This window comes from Peromyscus californicus, unplaced genomic scaffold (genome assembly GCF_007827085.1).
Source record: "Peromyscus californicus insignis strain IS unplaced genomic scaffold, ASM782708v3 Scaffold_21__1_contigs__length_65335640, whole genome shotgun sequence".
NCBI lineage: Eukaryota > Metazoa > Chordata > Mammalia > Rodentia > Cricetidae > Peromyscus > Peromyscus californicus.
The window spans coordinates 20,043,833-20,061,788 of NW_026294514.1; the positions used below are offsets into that span (position 1 = coordinate 20,043,833).

General features: G+C 37.6%; 1 protein-coding gene across 8 annotated transcripts in view; it reads left to right on the forward strand.

The window, feature by feature from the left end:
- The window catches only part of Unc80 (unc-80 homolog, NALCN channel complex subunit), a 181,372-nt gene extending 163,498 nt beyond the window's left edge, over positions 1-17,874 (forward strand). For 6 of the 8 annotated variants that reach the window (XM_052749735.1, XM_052749731.1, XM_052749732.1 and 3 more), the window contains 6 exons: positions 1,210-1,348; positions 3,779-3,835; positions 11,068-11,149; positions 12,207-12,318; positions 12,960-13,159; positions 13,957-17,874. In XM_052749735.1, the coding sequence (XP_052605695.1) occupies positions 1,210-1,348; positions 3,779-3,835; positions 11,068-11,149; positions 12,207-12,318; positions 12,960-13,159; positions 13,957-14,223 (857 nt within the window). In that variant the 3' untranslated portion in view covers positions 14,224-17,874. The remainder of the gene's footprint in view (positions 1-1,209; positions 1,349-3,778; positions 3,836-11,067; positions 11,150-12,206; positions 12,319-12,959; positions 13,160-13,956) is intronic. The other 2 variants (XM_052749736.1, XM_052749738.1) reach the window with 1 other exon arrangement.
- The last annotated feature ends 82 nt before the right edge of the window (positions 17,875-17,956 follow it).

A 17,956-nucleotide genomic window follows, 5' to 3' on the forward strand; every position in this document is an offset into this window, starting at 1 on the left:
GATGTGGGTGAGCATTAGTTTATATGGAAAAGGGTATGAAAGCAAGATGATGAACTGTTTTAATTAAAACCGTTCTTCCAATCATAGAAGTTTATATTAAGACTTATCAGGTGTAGAACAAAAAAAATGAGAAAGACATATTCTCTGTCCTCCATGGTATTAGAAGTAATCTTGTGGAGAAGATGGCATTTATAGACAGCACTTAAAAGGCTTAATAGAAGAAAACACATGACTAATGAGCAAACAAATGCTATAGAGATGTTAAGACACATGAGTTCAAAGGACAATCAAAGAGAATCTAGGAAAGGCTTTTGTAGAAATAGCTCAATGTGTTCCATCATGTTTTCCATATTTTTAACTTCTTTGTAAACATACTACAAAGGCAATATATCAAGACTCAGTTCAAATCACTTATGACAAATTAAAATTTAGAGCAGTTTTCATGTTTATGAATTCATTTGAAAATTTATATTAGATATATCACTTAGAATATTCTAAATAGTATCAGATGACCTTTCATGGTAGTATACATTTGCTAAAACACAATTTGTTTATTGAAGTTTATGTGGTTTAGTAACAGACAGTATTAGATCACTTAGCATAAGGTCAACTTAACACAAATACTGTTCTAAGCTAACTTTCATATGGATTGGGGTGCATTAATTTCTGCCTCTGCAGGGAAGGAAGGCCTCTTTAAAACTTAAAATTTAGATTAAAATAAGCACTTATTTCAGGATGTTATAGTTTTCAAATATTTTTTCTTGAAATATTGCTTCCCACAGCAAGCTATAAATCATTAAGTGAACTGAGTAGCTTTATAATGTCAAGGAAATGTAATTAACTTATTAAAAAACAAACTCCCAATTGAACTATTCCTGCAATAGTCTTTAAATGTGTGTGCACAGTCTAGCTTTTCTGAAATCTTTAATTTGTGGGTACACATTGATTTACTCTTATTTACTTTGTAAGTAAAAAATTTGCATGTGTTTTGTGAAGGCTGCTGTAGTGTGGGGGACAGATAGGAAATGTGTAGACATGAAGAATTATCATTGGTTCACTTGTGGTGTTAGTTTATTGTATATACAAAGATCGCTTTAGAGACAGCTCTGAGGTTGTACCTGTGTCAGGCATGGAACTCAAGTACAGCTTTGGCTGCAGTTTTCTCATAGGCATCATGGTTTTGTAACAATGGTTCCTTTGCACTTTTAGATGACTCTGTAAGCATGCCCAGTGTGGTAAGTGAACAGGAAGCTTGTCTCCTGGGTAACCTCGGAAGGAGGAGATTCTCCAGCCACGTCTCCAGCATGTCTGCACCTCAGGCTGAGGTGGGCATGTTACCCAGCCAAAGGTAAAGGGCTATGACTGTCTTATACTTTGCACTGGGGGGGGTTGGGGTGGGCAAAAGAAATTCTGAAAATACATTAATGTTATCCTATAAAAACGGAAGGAGAAGCAAGCATGGGTCATGTTTCTAGAGAAATTGTTCAAGAAAGCACTTCCAAGTAGGTTCCTGTGGGTAATTGTTGTAGATTTCCAAGCCACGCTTTGAAATGAGATCACACCTGCAGGTCCAAGTATTATTTTTATATTGAGGCTTCCATAAATAGAAATATAATCCTTTGCGTCTGGTCAAAGCCATCCTTATATGTCAGATTTATCATCAGGCAAGATAATGAGTATTTGGTAAGAGTGGACCAGTTTCCTTGATTCTCTGGAAGTTTAGCCCTTCTGCAGCTGATGTTCTGCATGTAGGAATGCTTCACTAAGGGAAAAATGTACCTCTGACACTGTGTGGACCATGAGCGGGACACTTAAATACAGTCCACAGTTTCTCCAGCTATGTGCTGAAGTAAGGTAAAATGATCTGAAGGGTAACTTCTATATCAAAAGCTATAGGATTCAATGACTAAACCATTTAAAGTGTTTCCTTTGGTGTTCTCTGCCATATAAGAATGTAATTTAAAAAATACATTTGGGGGCTCTTAGTTTTTAAACGTTTTATACTTGGGGAAATGAGAATACATCATTTACATAATTAAAACTTAAATTTATATTTAAATAAACACTCATATTTGAATTCTACATTTTTTAAATAAAATTATAATACAAAAAGAATCTGACATAGAGTTAATCTAGTTTTTGAACAACTACTATTTTCATTTCAAGAATTGTATTCTTTCAAAGAATTGGTATTGCCTGATTTTTAGTGTGTTATTTTATATTTTTGCAATACAGCCTTATGTATGCTATGTCACTGAGCTATATCCCTAGCTGCTGTTATTTTTAATACTCTTAGACTCACTCTAGTACAATTCACACATAGAACATAATATCAATAGAGATATATGACTGTGTTCAAATTAAACTGGTTTATATACAGGATTATACTATACCCAAACCACTCAATAAATAGTTCATGTAAACCAACATTTGATAATTTCCCTTTGCACAAAAAATGTATGAATAAAATATGTAACCAAAGAGCCAAACGTGTTCCAAAAAAGTACATAAGCAATTAATGTTGATAACTATTAATTTATTCTTAATTGTTAGTTGTCCACATGTCTGTATATAGAATAATATAAATTTTAATTAGAGAGGTTTTGATCTATTCAAAATAAGTCAAACTACTAATTCTTTTTCCATATGTATAAATAATAGATCACTTTTTTTGCAAGGAGAAATTTTATCTAATATAAACATATCCCAGAAGTTAAAAAGAAGATATTATAAGGCATCACTTTGTTCTTGGATTATATTTTGGAAAATTGGAAAATTGAAAACTACTCTGCAATGCATTTCAGAGCTCATGTGTCCATTTGTAGCTCATTTTAACTCTCTTTGTCCATTACCAAAAAATGATCCCCCTCCTGGGGACGGAGACTAGTTTTACACTCAGATCTTTTGTAATAGTCCCTTAAGTTTTTTGATGCTTAACTATACATAATTTAATATGTAAATATTGAATGCCTTATGGTTGCCTGGCTCAGTGCTAGACCTGAGGGGAAAGTCAATAAAATATAGCACAGCTTATGCTCACAAATATCAGCTCAACTATATTCCAGTAAGTGGATAAACTGTGATTCACTCACCAACCGACAGGCTTCCGTTGCATTTACAATTCAGTCAGTAGAGAGTATAGAACAGGGAGGTAAATGTGAGTTCTTTGTAATGTTTTGAAGACAGCTTCCATTTGCTTACTGATATTTTCATTGCAAAATTAGCAGGGGAAGTTGGGCTCTTTCTTTGCTTTTCTTAATGGCATCAGCTTCCAGACTTTGGTTGTGGCCATTTATGGTAAGTGGTTTCTGTGTGGTAATGTTAGGATGTACAAGAAAATGTGGGGGTCTGGTCATTGAAATACTGTGTCCATACGGTATGTTAAAAATAATAACCACCTAGCCAAATGGCTACCAAAGAAATCATAGATTCATCTTCTACAGATCTACTCTGCAATGCATTTCAGAGCTCATGTGTCCATTTAGAGCTCATTTTAACTCTTGACCAATAAACAGACCACTCCTCTGAGAGCCGTACCCATCCGGTCTTTCCTTCCCCCATTGCCTTGAGTCCTATGTCTTGACAAACCCAGCACAAGGTGAAATGGTTGACTGTCTCCTTTTCCTTCCTCGTTCTGTTAAATTTATTTTCAGTTCTTGGAAACAGAAAATTGCATGCTTTTTTTTCTCCCTTTCCCTTTTCTTTTTTTTTCCTCTTTTTATTTTTTCTTTCTGCATTTTCTTTCCCTAAATGCTTCATCTCCCTACCCCTCCTGCAGTGAACCTAATGTCCTCGATGACTCCCAGGGCCTGGCCGCCGAGGGCAGCCTCTCTAGGTACAGTGTCAAAGCTACCTGTCTATTGGTGTCTGTGCTGGGAAACTAGCTGTTCCCTGTCACCTCCGTCACTCTTGTCTCCTCCGTCTTCTCTTGCCCGTCTTGGTACCTATTTCCATCCCTCGCCCTTTGTTGTTCATGAACACACGAGCCTGGAGTCAAAGGTGTAGCAGACCCTCCTTCTTTACAGACAGCTTCAGAGATCAATCACAAATAGTCTAAAAAAACCCCCACAATTTAAAAAAAAAAAGCTACAGAATTCTCTATGGGGCATGTCTAATGAATCTCTAAAATGTTTGATATACCAAGGGCTAGAGCTGTAGTTCAGTGGTAGTGATATGTGCTTAACATGTGCTAGACCCTGGGTCCAATACCCAGTACCTCCCCCAAAGTTTGTTATACAAAATGTTAAATTTGTCCCATCTAAACATTCATTTCCACACTAATATTTACTGAGAATTGCTTTTTTTTTTTTTTTTTTTTTTGGAGCGGAGGAGGGGGGGATCTTTTTAGTACAGCTCCCTTTCAGGGAGCCCCTGTACTCAGTCGAGTCGTATCTTTTTAGCTAATACCATAGAAGGTAAGAAACCAATGATGCTGAGAGAAGAGCAATGTCACTGCCACTTGTGCGATTGCTACTCTTGGATGCATGCTGTGTGGCATGCCATTATTGTAGCTTGCTCAAACACATTATCGAGAATATTGGTTCTAGCACAAAGATGACTCAAAAACTTGCCACGGAAAAATCCAATGCAAACTTTTTCTTGGTGAGCAATAAGAGAAGCCATAGAACAGAAACAATAGAATACCTAGACTGTTTATTTGCGTAAGCCTTCAGAAATGGGTACTGCACCTTTAACACTCAGATAAACCACGTCAAACATTCCTAATCTTGTGCTGTCGATTTACACCTCTCAACTAATCCTCATTAGGGGCAATGCTTCTTGTTCATCTTTAGAGTGTCTTTGTGCCATCTCAAGAGAAAACCCTCCCAGGGCTGAACTCTATAGTGAGTACGATACCCACCGTGTTTATTGCTTTATCACAAAGATGAGGAAATGTTGAGAGGCCGTTCCTGTGAAAGGTTGTCTTTTGTTTTCTTTGCATCTTGTTTGGATTTCACATTTTCTTCTTCAACTGAAAATGGGAAATTTAGTCCATCATCAGGTCTATTTTTTTTTAATTATTTTACTGGATCCATAACATAACTCATGACATTCATTTGTTTGCGAGCCCTCACTTGGACAGATTAGTCTCATATTGGGAAATGTGGAAGTGCTACAGAGAGCAACCTTAATTAGCAGGAGCTGTAGGGCGAGGCAGGTTGAGAAACACCGTCCTGGTTTCCTTAGCTGTTCATAGTGTCTGAAGAACTTTCAACAAAGTCTAGCACCCGGGGCATCAATGCTTTCAAAGATGTAATTGTTGAATGCTTAAAATGCATATGGAGTAGGAAAGCCTTTATTTCAGAAGGTAGGATCAATGGCTGATTAAGAACAGTCAGGCTTGAGTGTAGATGAGTTTGCGCTGAGGGTTAAGTCCAGATTCTGTTAACCGAATTCACCGAGCAATGTATGCGGATACATGGGTAGAGTTTATTTTTATTAATTTTCTGAAGGACTTGGCGAGCCCAGGGTTCAAACGACTGGAGTCATCTGAACTAATTCCTTCTGTGCCGGGTCTGGTGGAAAGGGAGGAGACTCAAGGTTTGTGCTAGGTATTAAAACGAGTTGAGAGCCAGAGTTAGAGACCTCATGTCCAGGTGAATTCATTGTGTTAGCATTTCGATGACCATCTTCAATCGGCTGTTGTTGATCTGTTGCTGCTGGCGCTGTTTTCCTTTGAACCTTGGTGTTAGTCAGCAGGCCCAGCTGTGGTCATTAAGAAATGGAAAGATGAACAATTTGCTTTGGATTCTGAAATAATTCTATTAATGTGGAGGCTTCCCACCTATCACTAGCACATCCACCTTTGCCGTATGCTGCAAGCTGTATCTCTTGAATGCCATTGGTCAGCAAGTTCTCTTTGGAGGAGAGGAAGTTTGAGCATTTACTAAAAAGGGGGTTTATGAAATGCCACGTTTTTATAAATTTTGTTTGCAGGCTTTCTTATTTTTGGCACAAGAATTCTTTATGCACATTCAGAAAAATCCAAAAATAGAAAGGCAATAACCGTGTGAATTACATTTAATATAGACACTTTTGTACTTCAGGTCTGAAGTACACTCAAAGTTATCCTGAAGAAAATCTGACCCAAACTTACCATGAAGCATACTGGAAGGAGACCAATAAACACACACACACACACACACACACACACACACACACACACACACACACACACCCCTTTGCTTAACTTTTACAGAGCTTTGCTTCTGACAGGCCACTTGTTTTAGACAAAAGAGGCAAGTTGAAATGAGTGGGCTGAGTGAGGAAGATAACAAAATAAGGTTGGTGGGAACTGAAAAAAAATTATACACCAATTGGAAACTTCTAAGATTTTTACTAAATTGCACTAATACATTTCTTTTAATGACTCAGCCCCCAAATTCCTGTCAGAAACATTGTTTCCTGTCTGGTTCCATTTCTTAAAACTTCCATTGGAAATTAATAAGCTAAATCAAAACTCCATGGAAGATTTTTCTTTTCTGGAGAGCACTGCTCTGAAAGGCATAAAACCTCATTGTAGAGGTTCCTTAAACACACGTATATACATAGCATGGGCATATTTTCCCTCTGGAATAATAGAGATCTAAAGAAGCTATTTAAGTCCTTAAGGCTGGATGTTTATAGTTCAGAACCAGATTTTTATTTAGACACGTTAAGATATTTTAAAAAGCAGGAGTCAACAGTGAATTCTTAATTTAAAAAGAAATTATCATGGTATTTTCTTCGTGGAAAAGTTTAATCACAGTGAAAATTAAGAATACAGTCCAAGTTTGAACAAAACTGTATTCTAGAAGAGATAACAATAACCTATGTAGATAACAATAACCTATGCCCATCTTATGCTGATATGTAGCCTCTAAGCGTGAAAACTTGCCAGGTACTCTGAAAATACAAGAAAGATCCCACCAGTCTTTAACACAGCTGAAAAGGTAGGGCCAAGATGATGTACACTGAGACACACAATGTGCTCTTTGCCATTGCTACGCTGGTTCTCACACGTTGTCTAATATCCAGTTACTCCTTACGATCTGATCTAGTCAGATCTAGTCTGTAAATTCAGTAGCACTTAAAATACATTTTCTTGGGTGCTAGGAAAGAGGAGTACATTTAAATAACAATTGTTTTGTGAAAGGGAGGAGTAAGCTTTGATCTTCTGTTCACTTTCCTGCTGTGTGCCTGTTACTTCTTTAGTGTTGACTTCATGAGTTCCCACCATAAGGCAATCACTCAGGATAAATGACTGTGCCATATGCATTATGTCCCGCTTCTAGAGTTCTATAACCAAATTAAAGCGGAAGCCAAAAGTATAGAAAGAAGCAATTAATACACCAATTTACTAGCCAGGTAATGTTGTCATCCAGAATGTCTGCTTAACTTTTTATTTATGTTATATATGATATATTGTAATAATATAGTTTATTTTTTATAATTTAAGTGACACACATTATCCTTGCATTACTGAATGGCTCCTTGTTTACATAGCCCTCATTTAAGAAAATATTATCAGGCATATACTTAGGAAATATACACATGTATATACTTTGGTCCAGGCCATTATTCTGTAACAATGAAAAGGAGGTAATCTTAACAGAATCATTTTCCTAGCATTGCCCAAATTCCCCTAGCTTATGAATTGCTTCCTTGCATTATAAACAGGAACTGGTTTTTGAAGACAGTTTGAATCACACCAACTCTGCTGTGCCCTGGCTGGATTTTCTTCTCTAAAATCTTGATTTTACTGTTATTTGCCAAAGTGATATTTTTCAGGAACTCAGAAACACAAGAGAAGGAAAGGCATGCCAACGCAGACCTATCATGTAGTCCTAGCACTTGGTGGGTGGGGGCACGGGGAGGCTTCAGCTGGTGCTTGACACATTCTAGGCCAGCAAGGGTAGCATACTGGGACCATGGCCCTCTACAACAAAAGGTTATTTACTTATAAATGTGTTGCAAGATGTTAGTTTAAATTTGGAAAGTTTTATTAGCTTTTGTACTTATTGTTTCACCCTATTTATTTAAGACAATAAAAATCAGCTGTCATTCTTAAATTTAACACTTCCAAGAAACAAGTATTTTATATAAGATCAAGTTTTTAGTATTTGATCAACTAGTTTGACAAACTTTGACACCATTTCAACTTTTCAGTTGTTTTTCATAACTGTTGTACATGAATAGATATTTCAGTTATTCAAAAGGCTTTAGTTGCCTACTGAAGTACACTTTTAAGATTTGAGACTCCCCAGTAAAATGTAGTAGCTCCTTGATGAGGAAAATAATTTTGATTATTACATTTGTGGTAGGTAGATGAAGACTCTGGATAAGACTGCTTCAGAATTTTAAAATAGAAGGCAGAACATAATACAGATAGATTCTTAATACAAAAAGCTTGGCTTCCTCCCAGTTCCTACAAATAACTGAAATATTACATTATATGAAGGAACAGAAGCTACATTGAAGCTTGAAGTATAAATCTATTTAATTGTATCAATAAAAACCAGGAGTCAGATATTGGGGTAATAACCTGAAAGATCAGTGAAGCAGAAGAACAGCCACCAGTGACTTCTTACCTCTCCGGATCCTCCAACCAAAAAAGCTGAGATCCTGTCTCGCCTTTTCATTTCCTGTTTCTACCTCCCAAGTGCTGGAATTAAAGGTGTGAGCCACCACTGCCCAGCTTCTATGGTTAACCAGTAGCTAGCTCTACCCTCTGATCTCCAAGCAAGCTTTATTTGTCAGAACACAAACAAAATATCACACAACAGAAGCTAATTTTTATATTTAGTTCCAGTTTGAAATAAACTCCAAGATACGGAAAATTTTGCCTACATTGCATTCATTGTTAGCTTTTTTTGCTGTTTCACATGACAATTCATTGATGCAGCAAATAGAAATTGCAATATCATATTTCTGGGGCAAGTATAATTTATTGCCTGGGATGTGTTCCAGGAACATGTTCTATAATTTCATTTTTGATGTGTACATTCCTATATTATTCACATAGAACAGCCAATTACTAAAGAAACCTGATAGATTTCTCAGCTGTAAGCCTCTCTGTCCATAGAGAAATGTTGATGCTCATGATCTTCCCTTGGAGTAACCATCATTAAATTACTGTTATGTTGTGACATTTAACTCTCCAAGTAATGTATATTTTTCTTTTCTTGCACCATTTTTTTCTCACAATCTCAGATTACTAAATAAAAATGAGACAAGAGGACTGCCTCGTATTCATTTTCTCTGTCCCGTTGTTTTCAAAATGTATTACCTACTTCCTTTTAGTATCCTAGAAGCAATAAACTCATTACAAACAACAAATGTAAAACAAGAAAGCATGCTATCTATACATGTCACTTTTCATATACAAACCATTTTACATCAACTAACTTCTTTTCTCCACCTTAATGGGAGGTAGTTGGTAAGTATCAACCTCCCTTTATGGCCAAGGGAACTGAGGTAACATCTAGATGTCAATGAAGAATCCATTCCAATGGTAGCTTTGCTTGGTATTGGGAGAAACGTGTTCCTACTTGTGTGCATATATATGTTTTCCAACTTAACAGACACATGTTAAAATCGATAATAAGGAGATGTCATTTCAGACATGCCAGCAACATAGTCTGGACTGATTATCAAAATGTGCTACACTGTTTCGTTAGCATAGAGTTCCTCAATACACTATACAAAATAGTATAAAGATAATACACATCAATCTGTTGAACTTGATTTTGGAAGAAGAAAAGCAGTTTTAAACACCTCTTTTTTGGTAGTCTTTGTAGAATTTTGTGTTGCATACATCAGATGGTGTAATCATAGCCCTATTTCATAGAAAATTGGACAGATCTTACAGAGTCATTGCTTTTTCTTCTAGTAAAAATATGAGTTGGACTTTAAATAAATGATAGCTTTGACTGTATCAAATGCGATTATTAGCCTGTTGTTAGGACATGAGAAGCATCTGAATGCCCATCTTGCCACTAATTTCTTTTACTAAAAGTGCAGCGAGGTGTTTATGTAGCACATTAAAAAACAAAACAAAACAGGATTGTGTAGATAAAATCATTCTCTATTTTTTTCTTGGACAGTTGCTGACTGGGTTCCTCTGTGGGATGGTTTACCCTAACAATATCTGTAGATGACTCTCCTTTTGGAAAGGCAAAGACATCATTGAACCATAAATCAATTAATCGCATTGACATCAACCACAGAATTAAAATATCATATGGGGCACGGTGTATTTCTTTTTTCATTCTCTCTTCCGTTGTAGATTCCTATGATACATGCATGGAGAATGAAAAAGAAACATGGCCCATTTCAGTGTGTTCAGCTTCACCAACACCAAAGTAGCAGACCCTGTCAGTAGTCATTTTTGCTTATGAGACACACATACACAGTAATTTGGGAGGAGCAGACTGTTCTTTTATCAACTGCACAGCTCGCTTGAGTGCAGCTAATTGAGTTTACTGCCAGTTTCCTTTGCCAGCCTTTTACATCTCAAACAGTTTTCAAATATCTTTAAATTTTCTACCCATGTGACTATTTGCTTAGCTGTCACAGAGACTTCAGGCTGCAAACATGTGTCGACTGTGTCCCTTCACCCAAATGGATTCTGTGTCTGATGTGTTCAATATTTGTCCATCTTATTTTCGTTTAAATTGGAAGTTTTAAAACAGGTGTTCCCATCCATGTGACAGAGTTGTTTGTGTGTATTTGTCTCCAGCGTTTCCATTCCCCTTGGAAAAAAAATTGAGATTAGAATATGACATATCAAGCCTTTTGATGGCTTCCAAACCAGGGGTGTGATCGAACGAACGTCCTGCTGAACGATAGCTATGCATCAGTGATTGAAAACAGAATCTCAATTTTGACAGCTTGGGGCTACAAGGCCTTGTCCTCCTTTCCAAGCCTTTGAAAACCCCTACCCCAGGGACTCTTCCCCAACCATCCTTCAAAGATAATGGTATCTTTGAAGTGACTGTTCCATATAAGTGGTTTTGGCTAACACCCACCAGAGAACAGTCTTCCGTGCCGTCTCCAGGGTAGACTAATGCTGTTGATGCTTGGCAGGGTGGCGAGTGTACAGAGTGAACCTGGCCAGCAGAACCTCCTCCTGCAGCAGCCACTGGGGAGGAAAAGGGGCCTGAGGCAGGTAAGTGGACCCTGAGATGCTAAGGGCATCAGCCTGTACAATGGAAGATCCGCTTGCTTGCTAATGCCTGCCTGTGTTTATTAAGATTACACTCGGCCTTCTTGTCTGAAATAAGCAACGCACAGCAACCTCAGCCTATGGTAAACTCTTGGGCAAGCTGAGCACATGAGGCTTCTCTTTCAAATAGGAATCTTTCATTGTGCAAAGCTGGTTATTTGATAAGGAAGGTTGGCCTATAGACCTTCTTTTTCTCTAATTGGCAAGTGTCTTTCCCAGCCAAACTCACGGGGCAGTGCTTGCATTGGCTGTTACACAGTTAACCAAATACCTGCTTTTATAGAGTCAGAGAAAGGTCCTTTCTCACTCTGAGGTTAGAGATTTGATTTAATATTGAAACAGAAGACCCTATTTTCAGCTGGGTGTTGTGGTGCATACCTGTGTTTCCAGAACATAGGAGGCTGAGGGAGGAGGTTTATGAGTTTAATGCCAGCCTGGGTTACATAGAGTTGGAAGCCAGCCTGGGAGTAGTAGTAAAGTACAAATTTCCTTAGGGGAGATTCCTCCCTTCATTAACCCCTTCTTTTCCCCCTCTGCTCCCTTCTCTCATCTCTCCCTCACTCCTGTCTCCTCTCATTTCTCAATTCCCAGACATAGTTTCACTATCTGGTCCAAGCTGGTGTCACACGCAATCCTCCTGCCTCAGCCTCCTGAGTATTAGGATTCCAGGTATGAACCCCCACTCCTGGCTCATACATTGTTTGATAAATAAAAGTCTGAGAGAAGCTCTGATGTTTTGCTATGGTTTGGGTTTCTTAGTAAATCTGAGAGTTGAGAGATGTTCGACTATAGTTTAGATAAGCAAAAGTCAGGTATTAAGCATTATTTTTGGGGTTTTTACCCACTGAACTTCTCAAATTTGGCATTTGAAGTTCATTAACATTCCAAGGCTACAGGAAGGAACAAGTAAGACAGTCGAGCCAGGGTCACCTGAACAACGGTATCTGTTCCCAAACAGTTGGCCTTTCTTGCCAGTTTTATTTTTCTCTATTTCCTTCAGCTAAGACGCCCTCTCCTGTCAAGGCAGAAGACTCAGACTGAACCCAGAAACCGCCACGGGGCTCGACTGTCCACTACACGCAGGAGCATTCAACCTAAAACGAAGCCATCTGGTGAGGGAGGAGGCCTCATGTGTCCCTTGTGATTGCACCGCTGTTGTGTGGCAGACAGCTTGGCCGAGAAGGCCTGCAGACATGCTGTGACTAACCTCACTTTGCGGGAGGTCTTAGGATAAGTTTCCCAGAGAACTTTACTACTTTTTTTTTTCTCTTCTCATCCTCCCCAAACCTTCCCCACTCCCAGTGAACCTAGATAAATGGAACAACCCAAGGTAAACTGTCAATATTCTGAAACTTGAATGTAAAAGGTTGTATTTTCTTTACGAAATCCAGAAACTAGACCATTCTGCTTCTTACTAAAGGCAAGAAGGGTGCAGCAAACTTGGACTTCTTGAAGAGAACTCTTCAAAAAGAAAACTCTTTGGGCTTTTTGATTCTAGAACTCATCACTAGGGAGGTCATTGTGAGAAGTTAACCTTTGCAAATCTCGTTCTAGGCTATTTATGTAGAAACTGTTTTCTCCCTTCAATTCTATCCTATATAAGCAAGAGAAATCAAAACACATAAAATGGCCATATTGGATCTCATTTATTACAACCCAGCAATGTCTTTACGATGAATCACTGGTTAATGCCAATTATTAAGCATCAGCCGTCAATTTCTCTCCTACTGATTGGCTCACCTCTAACTTACAGCTGATCAGAAGCGATCTGTGACCTTCATTGAGGCTCAGCCAGAGCCAACAGCCGCCCCAACAGACATACTTCCTGCCACAGGCCAACCACAGGGCTGCAGCCCAGGCCTGTCTAAGAAACCGGAAGGAACGGACAAGCCAGTGCTGACATCCTCTCCTGCCATTGTGGTCGCCGATCTTCATAGCCTGTCTCCCAAGCAGGTGAGGGCAAGACAGACACAGGCAAGGCCTGCTCCCTGCATTCTTATTTGCAGGAGTGTCTTAGAGATGCACATTCCTTCCAAATAATTAAGTCCGGATCCATAACATGCTATTGACCAAACATAATATTTTTGCCATTGTGAAAAAGAAAATCTATATAAAGAGTTTGCTCAATAATGCATCTATAAATAAGAAGGACCAAGAGATGGCTTAGTGGAAAACACAAAAGGAATTATTTTTCAGCTGGAATAATCACTGACAACAGAAATTTGATACACAGAATATTTTTCAGCTAGAGCATATGAAGTCACTAGCTTAGATGAAGTCTTCCCATAGTTTTCTGTGTCCTAGAAGATCAAATGAACTTAAAAATTTTCCCTCATTGTTTTACTATTATTTAATTTTGCTTTTATAAATAAATTTCTATAGGTGCCAAATTCTGATGTGATAGTTAAAGAAAACTAAAGGGTAATATTAGCATACACATTTGCATGGCCTTTAATAGTTAAAAGGAGCTGTAGCACATCATTTATGTCAGTTCATTTTTACAGTCTATAAGTTAAGCATGGCCCCTCCCCACCAAAACAAACAAACAAACAAACAAAAACAAATCCTATGTCAAAGGATAGAAAAGCAATGCTTTGAAAGCTGGAAGGGTCCTTATGGATCCTCCTGTGACAGGGGCCGGACTTCGGCTTCTCTGAGTTCTTGTCCAGTTGGAGCTACACGGCAGTTTTTATGTTCTTCTCTGGTACCCATCCTACTTGCCCATGATGCTATGGTCCTTTTGATCACAGAGTGAGCCCCTCCTTGCTGAAGAAGGAGAACAAAAGGAGGAGACAGAAGTACAAGGTGCTGCAGCACACAGCCCCCTCTCTACTCAACTCTCAGACCCTGATGACTTCACTGGCCTTGAGACATCCAGCCTCCTACAGCATGGAGATACTGTTCTTCATATCAGTGAGGAAAATGGCATGGAGAACCCCCTGCTGTCCAGCCAATTCACTTTCACTCCTCCTGAGCTGGGGGAGAAAGATGCAGCACTAGATGAGTCCCATGTTTAGCTCTGTGTCACAGGAGCCATGAAGTCGACTGAAGACAGCTGACAACAGAATGCTTTTGATGAAAAGAGTTGATTCCAAAACAGCACTTTATAGCCAGTGGGTGGCGTTAAGTCTGAGTGAATTTTGCTGCCAAAACTCCTAAGGTGTCATAACCTTATCTTAAAAATCAATAGCTAAAAGTCTTTAGTCACGTGAAGACCATAAAAACAGGGAGGAATAGGGGGAAAGAGCCATTTCACTGCACAGTGTGTATAGCTCCCTTTGAGCAGCTAATATATATACTATTACAGACAGCTAAGAATATACACTATTGCTTCCCTCATAAGAATACTAACGATATGTTCTAAAGAGGAATGCAGTCTTTTAAGATACTCACATTATACATCACCTGAAAATGTTTATTTTTGTAGTCTCAAAAATTGTACGTTACGTGGCATAGCAATTCACATAAAAACAACCAATAAGAAAAATAATTAGATTGGAGAAACTAAATTACAAATTTTGTTTTGGTCAACAATATACCCAGTAATTAAAGGAACAAAACACTATTTTTTAGAGCTGTGGACTTTTCAAAATTTATTTTTTAACTGTCATTTTCATTCCATGCTACAAATCAAAATTCTAACACCACAGATCATTTCATATCAATCACATTAGACATAATATTCTAGAAATTCTCAGATATGATTCTGAATGAATAACATAGACAGTTATGTAATTATAAAAAGCTAAATGTAAATAGCATTGCTTGAAAGAGCTGGCATTCCTACTTCTAGTCCTGACTACATCAATGTCTAGATTGGATCTATTGGGAAAGGGGATTGTTTTTCCCTTATAGTCCTTGTGCCTGCCCCTGAGGGCATATTTTCATACATTAAAGTTAAGTTGTTAGAACTAGATCGGAAAATGACTTTTTCTCAGTAGTCAAATAGTCTATGATCCTTAGGAGATCTCAGCTAATGAGGAAGAATACAGAGGTAATCAATTTCTTCATTGCCTCAGACAGCTTGTATATATCACTAATAGGGCTTTAACTCGAAGTGCAGTTACTTCAATAAATAAAATAAAATTTGGAAGGCTTGTGAGGCCAGTACTTAGTGGATTATTAAAGGGCTGGGCACCATGCAGTTCATAAATGGTTTTCAAACGTTTAGCAGTTTACATTAGAGAAATGTTGCATAACTACTAAGCATTGAAAGAAATATATACATACCTACATTGGTATGGGAGTGTGTGTGTGTGTGTGTGTGTGTGTGTGTGTGTGTGTGTGTGTGTGTGTGTGTGTTGGTCTTCAAGTAGAAGTTAATAGAGTTTGATTATGTTGAAATGAGTTTAAAATATATTCTATAAGCTCAGTGTTGACTATGTTGGCTATGAACTGTACGTGTATATAAAGAGGAGATCTATAAACCCAAACAAATCATAAAGGAAAGTAATTTTATGTTAGAATTGTTTATTAAATAAGCACAGTTTATATTGTGACTTATAAAATCAAATATATTTTGGGGCTATGGCCCATTCACCAAGAAAATGAAAGTATCTATAAATTAATTAGAATAAGATTTAAAATCCCCAAGTTGAGAAAATCAAGATGGTATCACCTCCGGGCCTTTGACTAAGAACAAGTATGGGAAATCAAGGAGATAAAGGGATCTGTTTTATGTACTATAGCATCTTCATATCATTTATACTTAATGCTGAGTTCATCCCTAAGTGCAGAAGTCGACATGCAAGTGGTTTTCTGGTTCTAAGCTGATGTATTTTGCCTGTTAAAAACTATGCTGCTCAATTAGCATTAGAGGCCTTATGTCTGGTAATTACAAGTGTCTGAGTTATGTGCGTCTATGTGCTTTGTTCCAGTTTTGGGATTCTTGATTCAAAATCTTTATAATTGTGTCAGATATTTAAGAAGTATAGAGGTCGATGAATTGTTAAATACTCAACAATAACCGTAAATACCTTTATATATTTTAGATGTGTTGGGCTGTTTGAGAGATTTTACTGTTTGAGAGATTTTACTGGTCTGTCTACCTTTTAGCCTGACTCCTGCAGTGTCATGTATAGAAATCTGTTAGAAATTTTTTCAATAAGCTAAGTAATGTTTTACCTTGAAAGAAAAAAAAAAAAAGACTTGTCCACTCTGAGAAACAGGATCTTACAGAGTGGAAATACTCTCTCTCGTGTGTTGGACTTCTGAGATTTTACAGATTTGTGCATCTGTTCCATTTAAGGTGTCCTTAAACGTGTTGAATGTAATGTGTTGAATGTTTATGTGTGGTGACTAAAGTATTTATATGTATGTGCATAGGACTGTCACAAGATGTATTCTCAGGAATACTGTCACCTGGAGTTTGAAGGAATAACTTAAAGAAAAACAGTTAGGGAAGGAAGGAAAAAAGTTCCAGTTAATTGACAATCTTTTGTAACGTTCAAAATGTGACTAAGAACTTATTATCACCGGTGATCAATAGAATATTAGTAAAAATAGATTTATTTCTTAATCTGTGAGGCTTAATCATATTTATCTCATTCAGAGGAAGGATAAAACAGGCACCCAATTTCACCAGGTATTAAAACAATTACATTCAATTAAGATTGGTCCTTTGGAAAGTAAATTTATAGAGAGACCATGGAATAAAAAAAAAAATCATCCATGATAATGGGTACAGATTTATAATATTCAGATTAAAGCAGTTTAAATCCTGGGTGCAGAATTTTCTAGAACAAACATTTTACTTTCATTTTCAGCATTCACTGCTTTCTATAATTCTATTAAACTACTTGATTCTTCTGACAAGGAAAGTGAGTTACTGAGTGCCTTGGAAAAAGCCACTAAGAGCTACAGTGTCAAAGGGCACAACTGGGCACATGGCAGTGCTGGAGACAACCATTGGTTTGCTGCATCAAGCCTCCAAGAGTAACTTAAGACAAGATGGCATCTCTCATTTAGCATCTGCTCTTTTAGTCAGTGAACAACTTTCTCTACTTTGCTGCCCACCTCCTAGAGTTTCCAAGGAAATAATAGTGTATGGATAGAGATCTAGAGGGATGAAAGGGTTATAGAATTATTGTTCAAAGCATGAATGAAATACCTTCCTTGAGTTTCACAGGATACTTTTCCAGAGAACTCTCCAGAATTTGCTGCTGTCACACTGAGTCACACCGTTGCTCTGTGACTTCACACTTCCAATCCATGGCCTTGTGTCTCAGCAGGGAGTAAAATGTCCCACTTCCTCACTTACTTTCGTGGGTCTCAACTGCGGCATTGCAGAAGCAAACTTTGATTTGACACTCAGGAGAATAAAAACAAGCTGAGGGCAGAATGTATTTGGAAAAGTTTATGATAAATTTACTTATATTATTTAAGGATCATTTAGGATCATAAATCTACGTACCTCCATGATATTTTCAATAGTCACTGTGACCATGGGATTAAAGTCCTTTATTAGCCATTTTGTAGGTAAAAACAAAGGATTGACTACACAGCCAACTTCCCTCAGATGACTATAAAGTCTGTTATGAATACTGAATGACCAAAGAGCATGGAAAAATGCATATGAATAAATACTGAGATGTTTATGAAAGATATTTATGAAAGCTATTGACTTCTGTGTTTGAATATGCACATATAATAAAATAAATCTAAAATTACTTAATGTGCCCCCATTTCATTTCTCTCCTTTGAAAATGGGTTAGCTCGTTCTTGAAGACTTGGAGTGTGCCTTCCTTTATT